Source organism: Haliotis rubra, unplaced genomic scaffold, assembly GCF_003918875.1.
Source record: "Haliotis rubra isolate DU_JTF1 unplaced genomic scaffold, ASM391887v1 Scf90, whole genome shotgun sequence".
Classification (NCBI taxonomy): domain Eukaryota; kingdom Metazoa; phylum Mollusca; class Gastropoda; order Lepetellida; family Haliotidae; genus Haliotis; species Haliotis rubra.
The window spans coordinates 176,205-198,757 of record NW_025767635.1 but is presented as its reverse complement, the minus strand read 5'-3'; the positions used below and the strand labels follow the sequence as shown (position 1 = coordinate 198,757).

The window sequence follows — 22,553 nt, the reverse complement described above, 5'->3', positions numbered from 1 at the left end:
GACGTTAGTCATGAACTGTTTCTGCGCGTCGTAAGCCGTTCCTTCACGACCCACGATGCTGGAACGCGTGTGCGTCTGAGCGCCCAGCACGGCCCACACGTACATTTGAATCGACTCGTTCAATCTGACGACACCGGCACGAGTAAACCCTTTCGAAGTGTCCAGCATGAACATTTTCCAATCGTCCGTGGGTCCCTGCTCAAACCTCCAAACACGGTAATCCTTGCTGTTGTTGAAAGCCATGTAATTGTCATTCCACTAGTTAGTCTTGACGTAATGATACGACTTGTAACCCCAATCTTTCACTAGCTGTATGCTGGCTTCCGCGAGAGACATGTTGTGAACAATGGGAATGCCAAAACCGTGGTTCGGACCCGGCAAACGCCAATCGACCGTCTTCGGATCTAGTTCGAATTCACTGCAAACGCGTTCGTACGCACGTCGATCGTATGGATTGTTTATGGCATTCCACGCCTTGTCCTGCGGAATCGGGGCGCTGATTTCTTTCAGGATACGTCTGATCTGGTAGTACAAGTGAAACGAGAATACAGACCGACTCAGCTCATCACGACGAGTGTCGTTCAACGTCAGACCGCACCCGGTCGTCGCGCTCAACACAGCGAAATTGAATTGATTCTGCCAGAACTGCATCGGGTTGTGGAACTAAGCGTGCACCGTTTTCTCATTCGTGACCAAAAATCCGTAATTTTTTAAACTAGTCAATGAACCGAACCATCAAATGTAAGCCATCCTTTGCATCGACCACAAAATTCGGTTGCGTGAGATAAGTAGCACTTATATTATCACTTTTAGAATATAACACTCCCAGTTTGTACATATTTGAATTGTTATATATTTTAGTATACTTTTTCAATATGTACGTGACGCTTCCGGGAATCACGAGCGGCGAGTCCATGCAACTGCTGCACGTGATCGATAACACGTCTGGTAAGCTCGAAGTCGCGCTCTGCGATATCACCTAGTACCCGCGATGGACCAACATCAACGGCAAAAACAACAGGCTGTTCGTCAATAACGCCCAGAACCAAATAACGGACGGCTACGACAGCGTGTGCTCACTCAACGAAGAAATCTTTAAACCCGTGGGAGCCGAACTCAAAATGAAAGACTCGAACGTCACGGTCATGTTAGCCAACAACGGAAAAAACGACTTGAGACTCAATCGGTTGTTGGCTAAAACGCTTGGGTTTACGTCAAACGACATACCACCGGAAACCACCGTGACAGGCACGAAATTACCCGATCTCGTTCCGTATCGCGAACTGTGCATTCATCTCGATCAGCTGAGCGGAAAAGTACACGACCGACAATGTTCAAGGCTAATCCAAGAAACATCACGACCTTCCACACTGCTAAGAGCCGTGGTCGGGTGAAAACGACTATCAAATCACACACCACGCTTGTAATAGATGTCTATCTCATGGCGGCAGGAAGTCAGAACGTAACGGTAATACACTGGTTCACCAGAATTGTTTTCGTGACCAGGATCGACACCCTAATAAGCCTGGATGGATTAATCCGAATAAACATCTAAACCTTATCAGCCTCAAATACATCGATTGACAATAACGAAAACCAATTAAATATTATTTTATAAAAAATATATATATACACACACACAGGATGGGACTGTACCCAGTCGTGGATGAAGTAGCAAAAACACAGGAAATCGCAGACTGGTTTCGTTTGCGACAGATATGTGAGATCAAACAACAACTAGAATGTGAAAGCGATACGCGGTCGCGATACAGGGCCGTCAATTCCGTGGACGGTGTTGACAGCGCTCTGGTTTCAGTCAGCATGGGATGAGGCGTAGCAGGCATCAGGGTATCATCCACCATCGCACCCGTGGTGCTAGGCATCGAAATAACAGCCGGAGTGGTAGGGTTGATGGGAATGACCCTTAAGTACGTGTCTCACAGACCGCAACGTAAAGCATTGAAACACGACGAAATTAGAATTCTAGCCGAAGTGAAGTTAAACACGATAGACAATTTCCACCGCGCTCACCGACTCTAAAATCTCCAAAGAAGAGTTTCGTTTGGTGCTATCAGAAATCGCAAAATATCACAGAATGAAACAAGAGATTCGGACCAAGTCTCGTAGCATGTAATTTGCAAAGACTAGAAAAAAAAATCCATAAAACAAGGAAAGCACAGGCCCAACAAGCCTTCATTACGACAACCAAACAAATCATAGAAGGAGATTCACAATAAACTGTTTTGCAGACATCAATATAACGTAGCCAGCCATCTCAGCGAGCTGTGGGTAAATAGCCGAGCCGAGACATACACACTGCGACTCGCCCACAGCGCTCGCTCAATGCTACTGAGACTGCAGCGAGTCACCCCAGGGGAACTGCCGAGAGATGCAGTATGATTTAGTGGAAATCAACATAACGTTGCCAGCCAGCCAGTCGGCTGTACAAGCCGAGCCGAGCCACACACTGCAACTCGCCCACAGCGCTCGCTCGGTGATACCAAGACGACGACCTGGGAGGAAACTGCTGAGAGATGTGTTTCATTCACTTTCAGACATCTGTAGCCGCGCTAGTCAGTCGGCCGTGCATCATCATCATAGCCGAGCCGAGAGACACACACACTTATACTCGTCCACGGCGCTCACTCAAAGCAACCCCCGAGACGGTAGCGAGGTGATGACTTCCGAGACCTGCATTTCATTCAGCTAAAAACACCTCTCGCCTTGATAATATATAACAAGTACGACAATACGCTGGATTGTTAGCCTTTCGCCAGACTGACCCCATGCTCACTAAAAAGTGATTATTTCCTAAACTATTTGACCGATTTTCGTGAAATTTTGCATTGGGAACACTCTCGATGACTTCATTAGATTAATTAAGACTTAATTACGACAAAAAGTTGGACATTTTGCCTTTCCCCGACCGACCCCATGCTCACTTAAAAGTCAATATTTCAGAAACTATTCGACCGATTTTCATCAAATTTTGCTTGCATCTCAGTAGTAGTATACACAATGCATCCAAGCTGCAGATTATACATACAACTTATCTCATGCAGCCTACTTCTCCTCCCCTGCATCCAAGCCACAGATTATCCATACAACTTATCTCATGCAGCCTTCTTCTAATCCCTGCATCCAAGACACAGTTAATACTCTGTGTTCAGTTAACAAGAGTGGTATGGTCTTTGGTCGCTTTTTATCTGGTTAACATAATATTTTGATAATTTCTGTATCCTGGGCTTGTTGCAAATGGATTTTGAAATGATGCACTTCATGCCCCTGGAATTGTAGCAAATCGTATGCAGGTAACCATGCATTGCTACACTGAGTTCTGGCTTCTTACTGCATTTTCACTCTTACTGATGCTGTGTTGGCTCTATCATGATTATTTAAATTTGCTGACATCTCATGAGTTTCTCTCATTTCTTTTCGTAACATTGTTAAATGAATCCAACTCTGTTTATTGACAAAGACAAGACAAGTGTGCCAGGAGTAGATTAGAACAGCCTTTCAATTACCCTGCCCCTCTAGGCAGCAATGAGTTGCCTGGCTGAACTGTCTATGTAACGTCTGTGTCTGTATTTAGCAAGAATGGAATTCCCTGATCATACTCAGCCAGATCTAACTTTCCTTTAAACACTGTTGAATTAAGAACAGATCTTGCCATCTGAAGGGATCAAAGATGCACATACACAAATAGACTTGCAAACACACACACGGGGTATCCCCAGGGGCTGAGGCAATGGAGGTGCTGGGGGTACACCCAAGCCCTGAGTCCACCAAGGCATTGGGTGTGTCTCCTTGTCTAAAGTCAACAGAAGTCTTGGGGGTATCCCCTAGTCCTAAATTCTCAGAGGAGTTGTCCAAGCCAGGATATACCTGGCTGTCGGAATCTCCCTCCACCTCCGTAGTGCCGCCCGTAGTCAGCTGCCTGGTAGACAAGCAATCCAATAATAAACACAGCCCTCCCCCACTTGTTAAACTCCGTACCACACAGTCAGTGTATACCGTGTTATCTCATAGCAGACAGAGAGATCAACAGAACACTGGCCAAATCACTGACAAAACAAACTGTCCTACACCTTGTGCTGTCCACTGTAAGTGAAGTCACTAGCACACCCTCAGGGTAAATGTCATCTTCGAAGGGTTGGTTGAATCAGGTCACATGACCAGTGTTGCTGGCTGTAGCGAGGGTGAATGGCAGAGGGAGAGTCAGACAGAGATAGGAGCATCCACTACAGCTAAGGTAGGTCACACTGTGTGCTGGAATGTAGTGCTGGCCACGCTCAACTGCCTTTGTGGGCTCACAAGTCTAGCTGCCACAGCCCACAGGTCTGTCCATCAGTTACCCCTGCAGGGAATGTGCATGTTCCGGGGCCATGTTTTCCAATGAACAAGAAGTAAGATAAACACCTGAGCACTGACATAGGTAGGTCGCATGTAATCTCCCGACATGTATGTATTGCAGGGGCCATCACATACTGATCAGCCATTGACCCGGTTCTCCTCCCACTGATGGGGAGCACGGATTACTGCCCATGTTGGTGTTACTTCAGTACTTGTCTTCACAATGGGAACAGATCAACGTCTAATGTAGAGGGAGAATCTTTTCATAAGTAGGAAAGTTTGATATTTAAAAGTTTTCAAATTATCCCACATGATGACCATTAATTCCGACGTTATATAATTATAACATTAAGGTAGTTTATCTCATTATGCTGCACAGTTGCAACTGATCTACAGCAAGTGTCCAAGTAGGCCAAGATCTTACATGGATAGGCCAGTAGTCAGGCAGTGATTAGTATATATACTTCCTTCATGTTCAGGATCAGCAGGCAGTATATACTATACTACAAAAAGATCAGCAACTTTATTATTGTTCTACCATGACTCAACAGTGCTGGAATTGTGTTTCGGTGGATCAGCAACTTTATTATTGTTCTACCATGTCTCAACAGTGCTGGAATTGTGCTTCAGTGGTAATGGAAATGCACAGCCACCTGACATGGAGACATTTCCTCTGGATCAAGTTCCCAATACCCTCATGACGCTGTGCAATCGTGATTTGTGGCATGATGTGCAGCTCATTTGCTGTTTTTTGAATGATGAAATATCCAACAATTAAGCTTACATAAACTATGTAGTTTTGGAGATTCATGAATAGCACAAGCATGTTTCAAATGCCCATGCCGAAACAAATGAAACCTAGCACATTCATATGTGTTCAATTCAATTCCCTAATTACTGTGTTTATATCTTTATTTTTACACATGTAGTTCCAATACATATTTTGATTTCCTATGTGAACAGTTTTTTTATTGTACATTGTATACATCATATCCTTGGTGTTCAGAAACTGTAGGCAAGCCACTTCATACTCAGTCCTCGTGTGTTCAGAAACTGTAGGCAAGCCACTTCATACTCAGTCCTTGTGTTCAGAAACTGTAGGCAAGCCACTTCATACTCAGTCCTTGTGTTCAGAAACTGTAGGCAAGCCACTTCATACTCAGTCCTTGTGTTCAGAAACTGTAGGCAAGCCACTTCGCTGTACTCAGTCCTTGTGTTCAGAAACCTGTGGGCGTTTTCCACTTCATACTCAGTCCTTGTGTTCAGAACTGTAGGCAGGCTTCACTTCATACTCAGCCTTGTGTTCAGAAACTGTAGGCAAGTACTTCATACTCAGTCCTCCGTGTTCAGAACTGTGGGCAAGCCCTGTCACTCATACTGAGTCCTCGTGGTTCAGAAACTGTAGGCAAAGCCACTTCATACTCAGTCCTGCGTGTTCAGAAACTGTAGGCCGAAGCCACTTCATACTCAGTCCTGCGTGTTCAGAAACTGTAGGCAAGCCACTTCATACTGAGGTCCTGCACTCAGAAACTGTGGAGGCAAGCCACTTCATACTCAGTCCTTGTGTTCAGAAACCAGGAGCCAAGCCACTTCATACTCAGTCCTTGTGTTCAGAAACTGTAGGCAAGCCACTTCATACTCAGTCCTTGTGTTCAGAACTGTGGCGCCGCACTTCATGCTCAGTCCTTGTGTTCAGAAACTGTAGGCAAGCCACTTCATACTCAGTCCTTGTGTTCAGAAACTGTGTAAGCCACTTCACTTCATACTCAGTCAAGCCGTGTTCAGAAAACTGCAGGCAAGCCACTGTCATACTCAGTCCTCGTGGTTCAGAAACTGTAGGCAAGCCACCTTCACCTGACTGAGTCCTGGCGTGTTCAGAAACTGTAGGCAAGCCACTTCATACTCAGTCCTCGTGTTCAGAAACTGTAGGCAAGCCACTTCATACTCAGTCCTCGTGTTCAGAAACTGTAGGCAAGCCACTTCATACTCAGTCCTCGTGTTCAGAAACTGTAGGCAAGCCACTTCATACTCAGTCCTCGTGTTCAGAAACTGTAGGCAAGCCACTTCATACTGAGTCCTCGTGTTCAGAAACTGTAGGCAAGCCACTTCATACCCAGTCCTCGTGTTCAGAAACTGTAGGCAAGCCACTTCATACCCAGTCCTCGTGTTCAGAAACTGTAGGCAAGCCACTTCATACTCAGTCCTCGTGTTCAGAAACTGTAGGCAAGCCACTTCATACCCAGTCCTCGTGTTCAGAAACTGTAGGCAAGCCACTTCATACCCAGTCCTCGTGTTCAGAAACTGTAGGCAAGCTACTTCATACCAGTCCTCGTGTTCAGAAACTGTAGGCAAGCCACTTCATGCCCAGTCCTCGTGTTCCAGAAACTGTAGGCAAGCCACTTCATACTCAGTCCTCGTGTTCAGAAACTGTAGAGCCAGGCCACTTCATACTCAGTCCTCGTGTTCAGAAACTTCACCTACCAGGCAAGCCGCTTCATACCCAGTCCCTCGTGGTTCAGAACTGTAGGCAAGCCACTCACCAGTCCGCACCAGAAACTTCATACCCAGTCCTCGTGTTTCAGAAACTGTAGGCAAGCCACTTCATACCCAGTCCTCGTGTTCAGAAACTGTAGGCGAAGCCACTTCATACCCAGTCCCTGTTCAGAAACTGTGTAGGCAAGCCAGTCCTTCATTACCCAGTCCCACGTGCTCAGAAACTGTAGGCAAGCCACTTCATGCTGAGTCCTTGTGTTCAGAAACTGTGGGCAAGCCACTTCATACTGAGTCCTCGTGTTCAGAAACTGTAGGCAAGCCACTTCATACTCAGTCCTGGAGTGTTCACAGAAACTGTAGGCAAGCCACTTCCCACTCAGTCCTGTTGGTTCCAGAAAACTGTGGCAGTGCAAGCCACTTCATACCCAGTCCTCGTGTTCAGAAACTGTAGGCAGCCACTTCATACTGAGTCCTGGTGTTCAGAAACTGTAGGCAGCCACTTCATACCTCAGTCCTCGTGTTCTGAAACTGTAGGCAAGCCACTTCATACCCAGTCCTCGTGTTCAGAAACTGTAGGCAAGCCATTTCATACTCGGTCCTCGTGTTCAGAACTGTAGGCAAGCCACTTCATACTCAGTCCTCGTGTTTCAGAAACTGTAGGCAAGCCACTTCATACCAGTCCTCGTGTTTCAGAAACTGTAGGCAAAGCCACTTCATACCCAGTCCTCGTGTTCCAGAAACTGTAGGCAAGCCACTTCACTTCACCCAGTCCTCGTGTTCAGAAACTGTAGGCAAGCCACTTCATACTCAGTCCTTGTGTTCAGAAACTGTAGGCAAGCCGCACTTCATACTGAGTCCTCGTGTGTTCAGAAACTGTAGGCAAGCCGTACTTCATACTCAGTCCTCGCGTGTTCAGAAACTGTAGGCAAGCCATTTTCATACTCAGTCCTCGTGTTCAGAAACTGTAGGCAAAAGCCACTTCATACCCAGTCCTCGTGTTCAAGAACTGTAGGCAAGCCACTTCATACTCAGTCCCTTGTTCAGAAACTGTAGGCAGAGCCACTTCATACTCAGTCCTCGTGTTCAGAAACTGTAGGCAAGCCACTTCATACCCAGTCCTCGTGTTCAGAAACTGTAGGCAAGCCACTTCATACTGAGTCCTTGTGTTCAGAAACTGTAGGCAAGCCACTTCATACTGAGTCCTCGTGTTCAGAAACTGTAGGCAAGCCACTTCATACTCAGTCCTCGTGTTCAGAAACTGTAGGCAAGCCATTTCATACTCAGTCCTCGTGTTCAGAAACTGTAGGCAAGCCATTTCATACTTCATTCTCAGAATCAGAAGGAATTAAAACTCCATATTATACTTTAGGCTCCACTGATTGAATACCTGGCACAATCAAACAACACTGAAGGAATCCAAGGTGCATTGATGCTGCACTGAAGGAATCCTTAGGAGATTTAAGCCACACTGAAAGATCCCTGGGACATTTAGGACACACTGAAGGAATCCCTGGAAGATTCTGGCTACACTAAAGGAATCTAGGACATTCAGGTGACACTAAAGGAATCCCTGGGACATTCAGGCAACACTGAAGTAATCCCTGGAAGATTCAAGCAACACTGAAGGAATCCCTAGGAGATTCAGGCAACACGAAAGGAATCCCTGGAACATTCAGGCTACAGTGAAGGAATCCCTGGGACATTTAGGCCATACTGAAGGAATCCCTGGGAGATTCAGGCTACACTAAAGGAATCTAGGACATTCAGTTGACACTGAAGGAATCCCTGGGACATTCGGGCAACTATGAAGGAATCCCTGGGACATTTGGGCAACTATAAAGGAATCCATGGGACATTCATGCAACACTGAAGGAATCCCTGGGACATTCAGGATTCACTGAAGGAATCCCTGGGACATTCAGGCAACACTGAAGGAATCCCTGGAAGATTCAGGCTACACTGAAGGAATCCCTGGGACATTCAGGCAACACTGAAGGAATCCCTGGGAGATTCAGGCAACACTGAAAGAATCTGGGACATTCAGGTGACACTGAAGAAATCCCTGGGAGATTCAGACAACACTGAAGGATTCCCTGGGAGATTCAGGCTACACCAAAGGAATCTAGGACATTCAGGCTACACTGAAAGAATCTGGGACATTCAGGTGACACTGAAGAAATCCCTGGGAGATTCAGACAACACTGAAGGATTCCCTGGGAGATTCAGGCTACACCAAAGGAATCTAGGAAGGCTACACTGAAGGAATCCCTGGGAAATTCAGGATTCACTGAAGGAATCCCTGAGGAATTCCAACACTGGGGAATTCATGGAGATTCAGGCAACACTGAAAATCCCTGGGAAATTCAGGATTCACTGAAGGAATCCCTGGGAAATTCATGCAACACTGAAGGAATCCCTAGGAGATTCAGGCAACACTGAAGGAATCCCTGGGAAATTCAGGATTCACTGAAGGAATCCCTGGGAAATTCATGCAACACTGAAGGAATCCCTGGGAAATTCATGCAACACTGAAGGAATCCCTAGGAGATTCAGTCAACACTGAAGGAATCCCTGGGAAATTCAGGATTCACTGAAGGAATCCCTGGGAAATTCATGCAACACTGAAGGAATCCCTGGGAGATTCATGCAACACTGAAGGAATCCCTGGGAGATTCAGGCTATACTGAAGGAAGCCCTATTAGATTCACATGACACTGAAGTAATCCCTGGGAGATTCAGGTGACAATGAAGTAATCCCTGGGAGATTCAGACAGCACTGAAGGATTCCCAGGGAGATTCAGGCTAAACCAAAGGAATCTCTGGGAGATTCAGGCAACACTGAAGGAATCCCTGGAAGATTCAGGCTACACTGAAGGAATCCCTATTACATTCAAGGGAGATTCAGGCTACACTGAAGGAATCCCTAGAAGATTCACATGACACTAAAGGAATCCCTAGTAGATTCAGGCTACATTGAAGAAATCCCTAGAAGATTCAGGTGACAATGAAGGAATCCCTAGTAGATTCACGTGACACTAAAGGAATCCCTAGTAGATTCAGGCTATACTGAAGGAATCCCTAGAAGATTCAGGTGACAATGAAGGAATCCCTAGTAGATTCAGGCAACGCTGAAGGAATCAATGGGGATTCCCCTCAGCTAAGACTAACTCTTACATTTCCAACAGTGAATCCTGCATATGTAAACATCACTGCATTTGAACATACCCAAAATTTGTGTAAATAATAAAAATGTGTAATTCTGTGGAAAAAATATGGTATGAAAATCTTTTGTATTGGACAGAATGTAATGTCTTCCCTGGTACTAGAGAGTTATTAGTTAGAGAGTTATTCCAAGCCACTGTTTACTGAGTGGGTGCAAGGATTACACAGGCTAATCTCTGACACAGCAACCTGTCAACAGCATGAGGTCATCTGTACAATAGCTCAGCACTGGCCTTGTACATCAGGCCAATATGAGGTCAGATGTCAGGTGAGACAATCTATGTTACAGTCATAGGGGTGATTTTCACAGCTTGACTGGAATGAACAGTGAGGGTGTATATCAAAATCCCAGAGTGAAAGTGAGGGTGTTGCTGAATGGAGAGTCAGCTGTGTATACCAACTAGATCCCAGGGTGAAATTGAAGGTGTTGCTGAATGGAGAGTCAGCTGTGTATATCAATAAGATCCCAGAGTGAAAGTGAGGTCGTTGCTGAATGGAGAGTCAGCTGTGTATATCAACCAGATCCACGAGTGAAAGTGAAGGTGTTGCTGAATGAATAGTCAGCTGTGTATATCAATAAGATCCCAGAGTGAAAGTGAGGGTGTTGCTGAATGGAGAGTCAGCTGTGTATATCAACCAGATCCCAGAGTGAAAGTGAGGGTGTTGCTGAATGGAGAGTCAGCTGTGTATATCAACCAGATCCCAGAGTGAAAGTGAGGGTGTTGCTGAATGAATAGTCAGCTGTGTATATCAATAAGATCCCAGAGTGAAAGTGAGGGTGTTGCTGAATGGAGAGTCAGCTGTATATCAACCAATCCCAGAGTGAAAGTGAGATCCCAGAGTGAAAGTGAGGGTGTTGCTGAATGAATAGTCAGCTGTGTATATCAACCAGATCCCAGAGTGAAAGTGAGGGTTTTGCTGAATGAACAGTGAGGGTGTATATCAACCAGATCCCAGAGTGAAAGTGAGGGTGTTGCTGAATGAATGTCAATATCAGTCAGCTGTGGGTGTATATCAATAGTCAGCTGTGTAGATCCCAGAGTGAAAGTGAGGGTGTTGCTGAATGAATAGTCAGCTGTGTATATCAACCAGATCCCAGAGTGAAAGTGAGGGTGTTGCTGAATGAACAGTGAGGGTGTATATCAACCAGATCCCAGAGTGAAAGTGAGGGTGTTGCTGAACCAGTATGTTAGGAACATACATTTCTTAGGGTCTTTAAGATAAATTCAATCATGACTTGGACCGAGCTTGTAGTGCTCAAGAAATGTAACAGACAAAACCAACCTTGTGAAAAATATTGTTAATGCAAAGGGTGTTCCAGAATTGTTTGTGTTCGATTATGAGAACACATGATCGATTGCTCGGTCGTTTAGTGACTGCGACCAATCTTCGATTATTTCAATTAATCGGACCACCACTACTGAGCTGATTGGTCTACTACCTGGATTTTATTTTATTTTGTGTTTAGACTCACTGGTATCCAGAAGATTTGTACTTTGAAATGATCCACAGGCTGTTTCAGCAAGTTGGACAGAGTGTGAAAACAACATGATATGTTTACAAAATCAATAGTGAACATACATTAGCAGTGTCCAATATGAACAGGGCTGAGGAGTCGGCTTCCCACCGACTCTGTATTACAGCAGGCAAACAAACAAAACCCTGGTTTGCAACCTGGATTCTTGAGACTACCCTTTGGCAAAGGTCCCTACTCACCCTAACCATACCCTCAGTTGCAACAACAGTCATATCCACTATTTCATCAGTTCCAACAATAGTCATATCCCCCATCTCATCAGTTGCAACAACAGTCATATCCCACATCTCATCAGTTGCAACAACAGTCATATCCCCCATCTCATCAGTTGCAACAACATTCATATCCCCTATCTCATCAGTTGCAACAAGTCATATCCCCGATCTCATCAGTTGCAACAACATTCATATCCCCTATCTCATCAGTTGCAACAAGTCATATCCCCCATCTCATCAGTTGCAACAACATTCATATCCCCGATCTCATCAGTTGCAACAACAGTCATCTCCCCCATCTCATCAGTTGCAAAAACATTCATATCCCTATCTCATAAGTTGCAACAACAGTTATATCCCACATCTCATCAGTTGCAACAACACTTATATATCCCCTATCTCTTCAGTTACAACAAAATTCATATCCCCTATCTCATCAGTTGCAACAATAGTCATATCCCCCATCTCATCAGTTGCAAAAACATTCATATCCCTATCTCATAAGTTGCAACAACAGTTATATCCCACATCTCATCAGTTGCAACAACACTTATATATCCCCTATCTCTTCAGTTACAACAAAATTCATATCCCCTATCTCATCAGTTGCAACAATAGTCATATCCCCTCTCTCATCAGTTGCAACAACATTCATATCCCCTATCTCATCATGTGCAACAACATTCATATCCCCCATCTCATCAGTTGCAACAATAGTCATATCCCCTATCTCATCAGTTGCAACAACAGTCATATTCCCCCATCTCATCAGTTGCAACAACAGTCATATCCCCTATCTCATCAGTTGCAACAACAGTCATATCCCCCATCTCATCAGTTGCAACAATAGTCATATCCCCTATCTCATCAGTTGCAACAAGTCATATCCCCATCTCATCAGTTGCAACAACAGTCATATCCCCATCTCATCAGTTGCAACAACAGTCATATCCCCTATCTCATCAGTTGCAACAACAGTCATATCCCCATCTCATCAGTTGCAACAACAGTCATATCCCCATCTCATCAGTTGCAACAACAGTCATATCCCCTATCTCATCAGTTGCAACAACAGTCATATCCCCATCTCATCAGTTGCAACAACAGTCATATCCCTATCTCATCAGTTGCAACAATAGTCATATCCCCTCATCTTGCAACAACAGTTGCATCCCCATCTCATCAGTTGCATAGTCATATCCCTATCTCATCAGTTGCAACAACAGTCATATCCCCTATCTCATCAGTTGCAACAATAGTCATATCCCCTATCTCATCAGTTGCAACAAATAGTCATATCCCCATCTCATTGCTCATATCCCCCATCTCATCTGTTGCAACAACATTCATATCCCCCATCTCATCAGTTGCAACAATAGTCATATCCCCCATCTCATCAGTTGCAACAACAGTCATATCCCCTATCTCATCAGTTGCAACAACAGTCATATCCCCTATCTCATCAGTTGCAACAACAGTCATATCCCCCATCTCATCAGTTGCAACAACAGTCATATCCCCTATCTCATCAGTTGCAACAACAGTCATATCCCCCATCTCATCAGTTGCAACAACAGTCATATCCCCCATATCTCATCAGTTGCAACAACAGTCATATCCCCTATCTCATCAGTTGCAACAACAGTCATATCCCCCTATCTCATCAGTTGCAACAACAGTCATATCCCCAACAACAGTCATCTCATCAGTTGCAACAACAGTCATATCCCCCATCTCATCAGTTGCAACAACAGTCATATCCCCTATCTCATCAGTTGCAACAACAGTCATATCCCCTTTCTCATCAGTTGTATAAAAAATTAGAAATTTGATATAATACATTGTTGGACCTAATGACTTACCATTTAAATAGCATTTCCTGTGTTGCCAGGTTTTCTGTTCTTGCTATTGTTGTGTATTTCCTTATCAAACTAAGCAGGACATCAGTTGTACACATGTTTACCCAATCTACTGGGTGGCGGGGAAGCCTAGTGGCTTGACTCCTCACATGGATACAATCGAGCACAAGCAGGACATCAGTTGTACACATGTTCTCCCAATCTACTGGGTGAAGGGGTAGCCTAGTGGCTTGACTCCTCACATGGATACAATCGAGCACAAGCAGGACATCAGTTGTACACATGTTCTCCCAATCTACTGGGTGAAGGGGTAGCCTAGTGGCTTGACTCCTCACATGGATACAATCGAGCACAAGCAGGACATCAGTTGTACACATGTTCTCCCAATCTACTGGGTGAAGGGGTAGCCTAGTGGCTTGACTCCTCACATGGATACAATCGAGCACAAGCAGGACATCAGTTGTACACATGTTCTCCCAATCTACTGGGTGAAGGGGTAGCCTAGTGGCTTGACTCCTCACATGGATACAATCGAGCACAAGCAGGACATCAGTTGTACACATGTTCTCCCAATCTACTGGGTGAAGGGGTAGCCTAGTGGCTTGACTCCTCACATGGATACAATCGAGCACAAGCAGGACATCAGTTGTACACATGTTCTCCCAATCTACTGGGTGAAGGGGTAGCCTAGTGGCTGGATTCCCCACATGGATACAATCGAGCACAAGCAGGACATCAGTTGTACACATGTTCTCCCAATCTACTGGGTGAAGGGGTAGCCTAGTGGTTAAAGCATTGGTTCATCACGAGACCCGGGCTCGATTCCCCACATGGATACAATGTGTGGAGCTCATTTTTTGTGACATGCCGTGATATTGCTGGAATATTGCTAAAAGAGGAGTAAATCCATACTCACTCCCAATCTACTTTGGATTCAACAAACAATTCATTAGAATATCTTTTGACTTTTGATGCATAAATTTCATGTGCACTTGTTAGTCTACCAGGAACAATACACTGCAATCTGTGAGCTACAATGTTTACCACATATAACCACAACAATCTCTCTAACACTGTTTTCAAGACATTAACAGCGGTGATCTGTTAGTATATTTAACTGAGATTGTAGATCACTCCTTTGAAGTTAATGTGATCAATAGTGAATGAAACAAAACATTTTTTAAAGTGTACTTCAAACAAAGATATAGATGTCTTACAACCAGTGTGTGTAATAACGTCATCAACACAACCATCAGTGCAGTAAGGGGCCTTGGTAAAATACCAAAGCTTATGCTATTATGGGTGTCCTCCCATTTGTGAGAACTCCCAGTTGTGAGACACATTAATTAATGGTTCAGTGCACATAGGTGGTGTTTCCACATCCCTACAATGAAAGTGGGATCTGCCCAGTTGTTGAAGAGTACCCACAGGAGTCATTGATGACTAGATTAATGAACAAGAGTCATCAGAAGATGACATATCCCCCCGGCCCCCACATCTTTGAAAGAACAAATCATCTGACAGTTACTTAAAGTCCAGCTTGATTTTAGACTAAGTGCAAATCGTTTCCATGGAAATCATGAAAAAAATAAATGACAAAAATCTGCAAATAGCAAAAGGCACCACTTTGGGATCTGCCTCACATATCTGCCAAGTTTTGCTGAAAGATATTAAGAAGTTTTCGCGTTGTGCTCCGGAAACAAAACCTACCCCTCCCTTTTGAGACTAAGTCCAAATTGTTTCCATGGAAACTGAGAAAATAATAAATCACAAATATCTGCAAATAGCAAAAGGCACCACTTTGGCATCTGCCTCACATATCTGCCAAGTTTTGCTGAAAGATATTAAGAAGTTTTCCAGTTGTGTTCCGGGAACGAAACCCATCCCTTCCTTTTTGAGACTAAGTCCGAATCATTTCCATGGAAACCGACAAAATAATAAATCACAAATATCTGCAAATAGCAAAAGGCACCACTTCAAGATCTGCCTCACATATCTGCCAAGTTTTGCTGAAAGATATAGAGAGGTTTTGAGTTATGCTCGAAAGCGAAGCCCACCCCTCACTTTTGGGATTAAGTCCGAATCGTTTCCATGGAAACCGGAAAAATAAAATGACAAAAATCTGCAAATAGCAAAAGGCACAACTTTAGGATCTGTTTGATATATCTACCAAGTTTTGTTGAAAAATATTATACGGTTTTTGAGTTGTGCTCCGGAAACGAAAGCAATCCTTACTTTTTGAGACGAAGTCCAAAATGTTTCCATGGAAACCAAGAAAAATAAAAATGCCAAAAATCTGCAAATAGCAAAAGGCACCACTTAAGGTTCTGTTTCATACATCTACCAAGTTTTGTTGAAAAATATTGAACGGTTCTTGAGTTATGCTCCGGAAACGAAGCCCACCCCTCACACTTGGGATAATGCTGAATCCTTTCCATGGAAACCGGGAAAAATAAAAATACCAAAAATCTGCAAATAGCAAAAGGCACCACTTAAGGTTCTGTTTGATATATCTATCAAGTCTTGTTGAAAAATATTGAACGGTTCTTGAGTTATGCTCCGGAAACGAAGCCCACCCCTCACTTTTGGGATTAAGTCCGAATCGTTTCCATGGAAACCGGGAAAAATAAAAATACAAAAATCTGCAAATAGCAAAAGGCACAACTTTAGGATCTGTTTGGTATATAAACCAAGTTTTGTTGAAAAATATTGAATGGTTCTTGAGTTATGCTCCGGAAACGAAAGCAATCCTTACTTTTTGAGACTAAGTTCAAAATGTTTCCATGGAAACCGGGAAAAATAAAACTGCCAAGTTTTGTTGAAAAATATTGAACGGTTCTTGAGTTATACCGGGAAAAATAAAACTACCAAGTTTTGTTGAAAAATATTGAACGGTTCTTGAGTTATGCACCGGAAACGAAGCCCACCCCTCACTTTTGGGACTAAGTCCGAATCGTTTCCATGGAAACCGGGAAAAATAAAAATGCCAAAAATCTGTGAATAGCAAAAGGCACCACTTTAGGATCTGTTTGATATATCTACCAAGTTTTGTTGAAAAATACTGAACGGTTCTTGAGTTATGCTCCGGAAACGAAGCCCACCCTTCTTTAAGACTAAGTCCAAAATGTTTCCATGGAAACCGAGAAAAATAAATATGACAATAATCTGTAAATAGCAAAAGGCACCACCGTAGGTTATGTTTGACATATCTACCAATTTTGGTTGAAAACTATCGAACGGTCTTTGAGTTATGCTCCGGAAACAAAATGATTACGGACGGACGGACGGACGGACGGACGGCCGGCCGGTGGGATAAAAAGCTTATCAAAGATTCTATTTACACAGAAGAAATAGTTCATTAAATATTTTATGTATTCAGAAGAATATGTAATTATGATAACACACTTTTATTGACTATTATGAAGTTTGAAAGTCATTTTGGTTTAAGCATATTTTATTATTAGAAAAGTATAATACTTTATAGATAACAACTTCTTTATTTCTTATGATGCGACGTTTCAGTATAGCTTCTTATAATGTAAGTACATATAAATATGTGGATGGATTCAACTATTTTCTGGTTTATTAGACAACAGGAGTAAACAACAAACCATTGTTTCAATCATGAGAAGGTTGTTGAAATGGTATCCAGGTTATAATCGTGGATTCAACTAGTGGTTTACACAAGGAGTAAAACAAAGTTTCCGCGGGTAAAAAGTGTGGTTAAAAGGGTTTGGCATATGAGGCAGTTCAACTGTAAACTTGTATTTTAGAGTTATTTCTTAAACTATATCTTGTAGTTTCGGAGACGGATGTAAATCTGAGTAGGTATATTAATTTCTCTTTCAAATGATCACGAAGTTACCTACACAAAGTGTTTCATTTTTAAAGACATTTACCTGAGTATGTTAATCAATTTATCTTATAAAGTTTCATTAAGACTTCCACAAGATTCAGTTACATAGCAAATCAGTAATTAGCTAGGGTTAATCCATTCTATCAGACAGGGGAGTATGGTGTGTTTTCTTTGTTAATTACCTACTCCTCTGTCTCATAACTGGGAGTCTCACAATTGGGAGTTCTCACAAATGGGAGTAGACCGCTATTGCATGGATGGGATATATTCCAGTTTGTGTATTTCACACAGATAAACAACAAACCAACATATGTTACATTTGGGATTACACTTTCTTATCTTAGTTGAATACATGACGTTTTATGGATAACAACTTCTTTTTATTCTTTATACAAAGTTTCAGAGCTAATTCTTTCTCCTTTATCAGGTGAATGATGAAGAAGCCAGAATTAGCTCTGATATGTCATATAAAACATAAAACCAAGTTGTCTTCCATAAAACGTGTCATGTATTCATGTTCATCCAACTTCTAAATACCTTTCAAGAACCACAAACTAGTTTCATGTAAAAAACACTCTCCTAAAAATATTTGGAAATAATTAATTCTAGTGACCCCAAATAATTAATTGAATTCATAAAGGGATATGGTTCAATTCACTGAATACGCAAGTGAATCGAAACAGGAGTAATGATCACAAGTAACCTATTTCCATTTTACAGATGAAGTGGTCACAGAGAGGCATTGAGGTAACTGACAAGTTTCCCCCTTGTTCAACTGTTTTCACTTGTGCTTTGGCATATATATATGTCTATGTATAGTCACACTCCAAACAATGTCACACACGTCTGGGGATTCTATGCACATTTCAGTACCAGATTTTTTACATTTTCAGGCTCCCTTATCAAGAGAAATTTCGTTATGTCTTTATGCGTGTTGGTGAGATCACTTTTTAAGGTAACACCTGTTTTATTACAACACAGACCTTGATCATCAATCAGATCATGCTGACTGGCCATTGATGGGTGAAGCAAGTGATATGAGAGGCCATATTTGTCTGAATCCAGCCTACTTCCACAAGGGTGGAACTGTACTTGTTGTTAACTCCCTGGCCTGGGGAGGATTGAACTTTGAAAATGATTGGCTGATTTTTTGCAGATGATGTTATATGAAAATGACATTGATTGATTAGAGAGAAGACATGTGAAGAATCAGTAGGAGCTGAAATGATTGGAAGAATAAATTAATTCTACTCCTCTAAACACAAAGCACATTCATCCTGCCTGTTGACAAGCATCTTCTGTACATTAATGACGATGAGGCAAATATCTCAGTAAACAACATCTCCATGCAAGATCCTGTGATCCTGCATTTGGCAACCATGGCAGCATGTGGGACCGCTATGAAGCAAAGGCAGGTTACTCATGCTCACTTTATTCAGTAAGTGGTCAATGTATGGGGCAAGGGAGGTTACTCATGCTCACTTTATTCAGTGAGTGGTCAATGTATGGGGCAAGGGAGGTTACTCATGCTCACTTTATTCAGTGAGTGGTCAATGTATGGGGCAAGGGAGGTTACTCATGCTCACTTTATTCAGTAAGTGGTCAATGTATGGGGCAAGGGAGGTTACTCATGCTCACTTTATTCAGTGAGTGGTCAATGTATGGGGCAAGGGAGGTTACTCATGCTCACTTTATTCAGTAAGTGGTCAATGTATGGGGCAAGGGAGGTTACTCATGCTCACTTTATTCAGTGAGTGGTCAATGTATGGGGCAAGGGAGGTTACTCATGCTCACTTTATTCAGTGAGTGGTCAATGTATGGGGCAAGGGAGGTTACTCATGCTCACTTTATTCAGTGAGTGGTCAATGTATGGGGCAAGGGAGGTTACTCATGCTCACTTTATTCAGTGAGTGGTCAATGTATGGGGCAAGGGAGGTTACTCATGCTCACTTTATTCAGTGAGTGGTCAATGTATGGGGCAAGGGAGGTTACTCATGCTCACTTTATTCAGTGAGTGGTCAATGTATGGGGCAAGGGAGGTTACTCATGCTCACTTTATTCAGTGAGTGGTCAATGTATGGGGCAAGGGAGGTTACTCATGCTCACTTTATTCAGTGAGTGGTCAATGTATGGGGCAAGGCAGGTTACTCATGCTCACTTTATTCAGTGAGTGGTCAATGTATGGGGCAAGGGAGGTTACTCATGCTCACTTTATTCAGTGAGTGGTCAATGTATGGGGCAAGGGAGGTTACTCATGCTCACTTTATTCAGTGAGTGGTCAATGTATGGGGCAAGGAGGTTACTCATGCTCACTTTATTCAGTAAGTGGTCAATGTATGGGGCAAGGCAGGTTACTCATGCTCACTTTATTCAGTGAGTGGTCAATGTATGGGACAAGGGAGGTTACTCATGCTCACTTTATTCAGTAAGTGGTCAATGTATGGGGCAAGGCAGGTTACTCATGCTCACTTTATTCAGTGAGTGGTCAATGTATGGGGCAAGGGAGGTTACTCATGCTCACTTTATTCAGTGAGTGGTCAATGTATGGGACAAGGGAGGTTACTCATGCTCACTTTATTCAGTAAAGTGGTCAATGTATGGGGCAAGGCAGGTTACTCATGCTCACTTTATTCAGTGAGTGGTCAATGTATGGGGCAAGGGAGGTTACTCATGCTCACTTTATTCAGTGAGTGGTCAATGTATGGGGCAAGGGAGGTTACTCATGCTCACTTTATTCAGTGAGTGGTCAATGTATGGGGCAAGGGAGGTTACTCATGCTCACTTTATTCAGTGAGTGGTCAATGTATGGGGCAAGGGAGGTTACTCATGCTCACTTTATTCAGTGAGTGGTCAATGTATGGGGCAAGGGAGGTTACTCATGCTCACTTTATTCAGTGAGTGGTCAATGTATGGGGCAAGGGAGGTTACTCATGCTCACTTTATTCAGTGAGTGGTCAATGTATGGGGCAAGGGAGGTTACTCATGCTCACTTTATTCAGTAAGTGGTCAATGTATGGGGCAAGGCAGGTTACTCATGCTCACTTTATTCAGTGAGTGGTCAATGTATGGGGCAAGGCAGGTTACTCATGCTCACTTTATTCAGTGAGTGGTCAATGTATGGGGCAAGGGAGGTTACTCATGCTCACTTTATTCAGTGAGTGGTCAATGTATGGGACAAGGGAGGTTACTCATGCTCACTTTATTCAGTGAGTGGTCAATGTATGGGGCAAGGGAGGTTACTCATGCTCACTTTATTCAGTGAGTGGTCAATGTATGGGGCAAGGGAGGTTACTCATGCTCACTTTATTCAGTGAGTGGTCAATGTATGGGGCAAGGAGAGTTACTCATGCTCACTTTATTCAGTGAGTGGTCAATGTATGGGGCAAGGCAGGTTACTCATGCTCACTTTATTCAGTGAGTGGTCAATGTATGGGGCAAGGGAGGTTACTCATGCTCACTTTATTCAGTGAGTGGTCAATGTATGGGGCAAGGGAGGTTACTCATGCTCACTTTATTCAGTGAGTGGTCAATGTATGGGACAAGGGAGGTTACTCATGCTCACTTTATTCAGTGAGTGGTCAATGTATGGGGCAAGGGAGGTTACTCATGCTCACTTTATTCAGTGAGTGGTCAATGTATGGGGCAAGGGAGGTTACTCATGCTCACTTTATTCAGTGAGTGGTCAATGTATGGGGCAAGGGAGGTTACTCATGCTCACTTTATTCAGTGAGTGGTCAATGTATGGGGCAAGGGGAGGTTACTCATGCTCACTTTATTCAGTGAGTGGTCAATGTATGGGACAAGGGAGGTTACTCATGCTCACTTTATTCAGTGAGTGGTCAATGTATGGGACAAAGGGAGGTTACTCATGCTCACTTTATTCAGTAAGTGGTCAATGTATGGGGCAAGGCAGGTTACTCATGCTCACTTTATTCAGTGAGTGGTCAATGTATGGGGGCAAGGCAGGTTACTCATGCTCACTTTATTCAGTGAGTGGTCAATGTATGGGGCAAGGCAGGTTACTCATGCTCACTTTATTCAGTGAGTGGTCCAATGTATGGGGCAAAGGGAGGTTACTCATGCTCACTTTATTCAGTAAGTGGTCAATGTATGGGGCAAGGCAGGTTACTCATGCTCACTTTATTCAGTGAGTGGTCAATGTATGGGGCAAGGGAGGTTACTCATTGCTCACTTTATTCAGTGAGTGGTCAATGTATGGGGCAAGGGAGGTTACTCATGCTCACTTTATTCAGTGAGTGGTCAATGTATGGGACAAGGGAGGTTACTCATGCTCACTTTATTCAGTGAGTGGTCAATGTATGGGGCAAGGGAGGTTACTCATGCTCACTTTTATTCAGTGAGTGGTCAATGTATGGGGGCAAGGGAGGTTACTCATGCTCACTTTATTCAGTGAGTGGTCAATGTATGGGGCAAGGGAGGTTACTCATGCTCACTTTATTCAGTGAGTGGTCAATGTATGGGGCAAGGAGCAGGTTACTCATGCTCACTTTATTCAGTGAGTGGTCAATGTGTATGGGAGCAAGGCAGGTTACTCATGCTCACTTTATTCAGTGAGTGGTCAATGTATGGGGCAAGGGAGGTTACTCATGCTCACTTTATTCAGTGAGTGGTCAATGTATGGGACAAGGGAGGTTACTCATGCTCACTTTATTCAGTGAGTGGTCAATGTATGGGGCAAGGGAGGTTACTCATGCTCACTTTATTCAGTGAGTGGTCAATGTATGGGGCAAGGGAGGTTACTCATGCTCACTTTATTCAGTGAGTGGTCAATGTATGGGGCAAGGGAGGTTACTCATGCTCACTTTATTCAGTGAGTGGTCAATGTATGGGGCAAGGGAGGTTACTCATGCTCACTTTATTCAGTGAGTGGTCAATGTATGGGACAAGGGAGGTTACTCATGCTCACTTTATTCAGTGAGTGGTCAATGTATGGGACAAGGGAGGTTACTCACTCTCAGTTCGGCCGATTGTGTTGGTACTCCAGCTGGCATCAGCTG

At 43.5% G+C, this 22,553-nt stretch overlaps 1 protein-coding gene across 1 annotated transcript in view; it reads right to left on the bottom strand.

Annotated features, from left to right (window-relative positions):
• Nucleotides 1-22,553, bottom strand: part of LOC124263972 (phosphatase and actin regulator 4-like) — a 109,228-nt gene that overhangs the window by 75,159 nt on the left and 11,516 nt on the right. Inside the window, exon 2 of the mRNA XM_046698702.1 lies at nt 22,509-22,550. Coding sequence (XP_046554658.1) covers nt 22,509-22,550 — 42 coding nt within the window. The remainder of the gene's footprint in view (nt 1-22,508; nt 22,551-22,553) is intronic.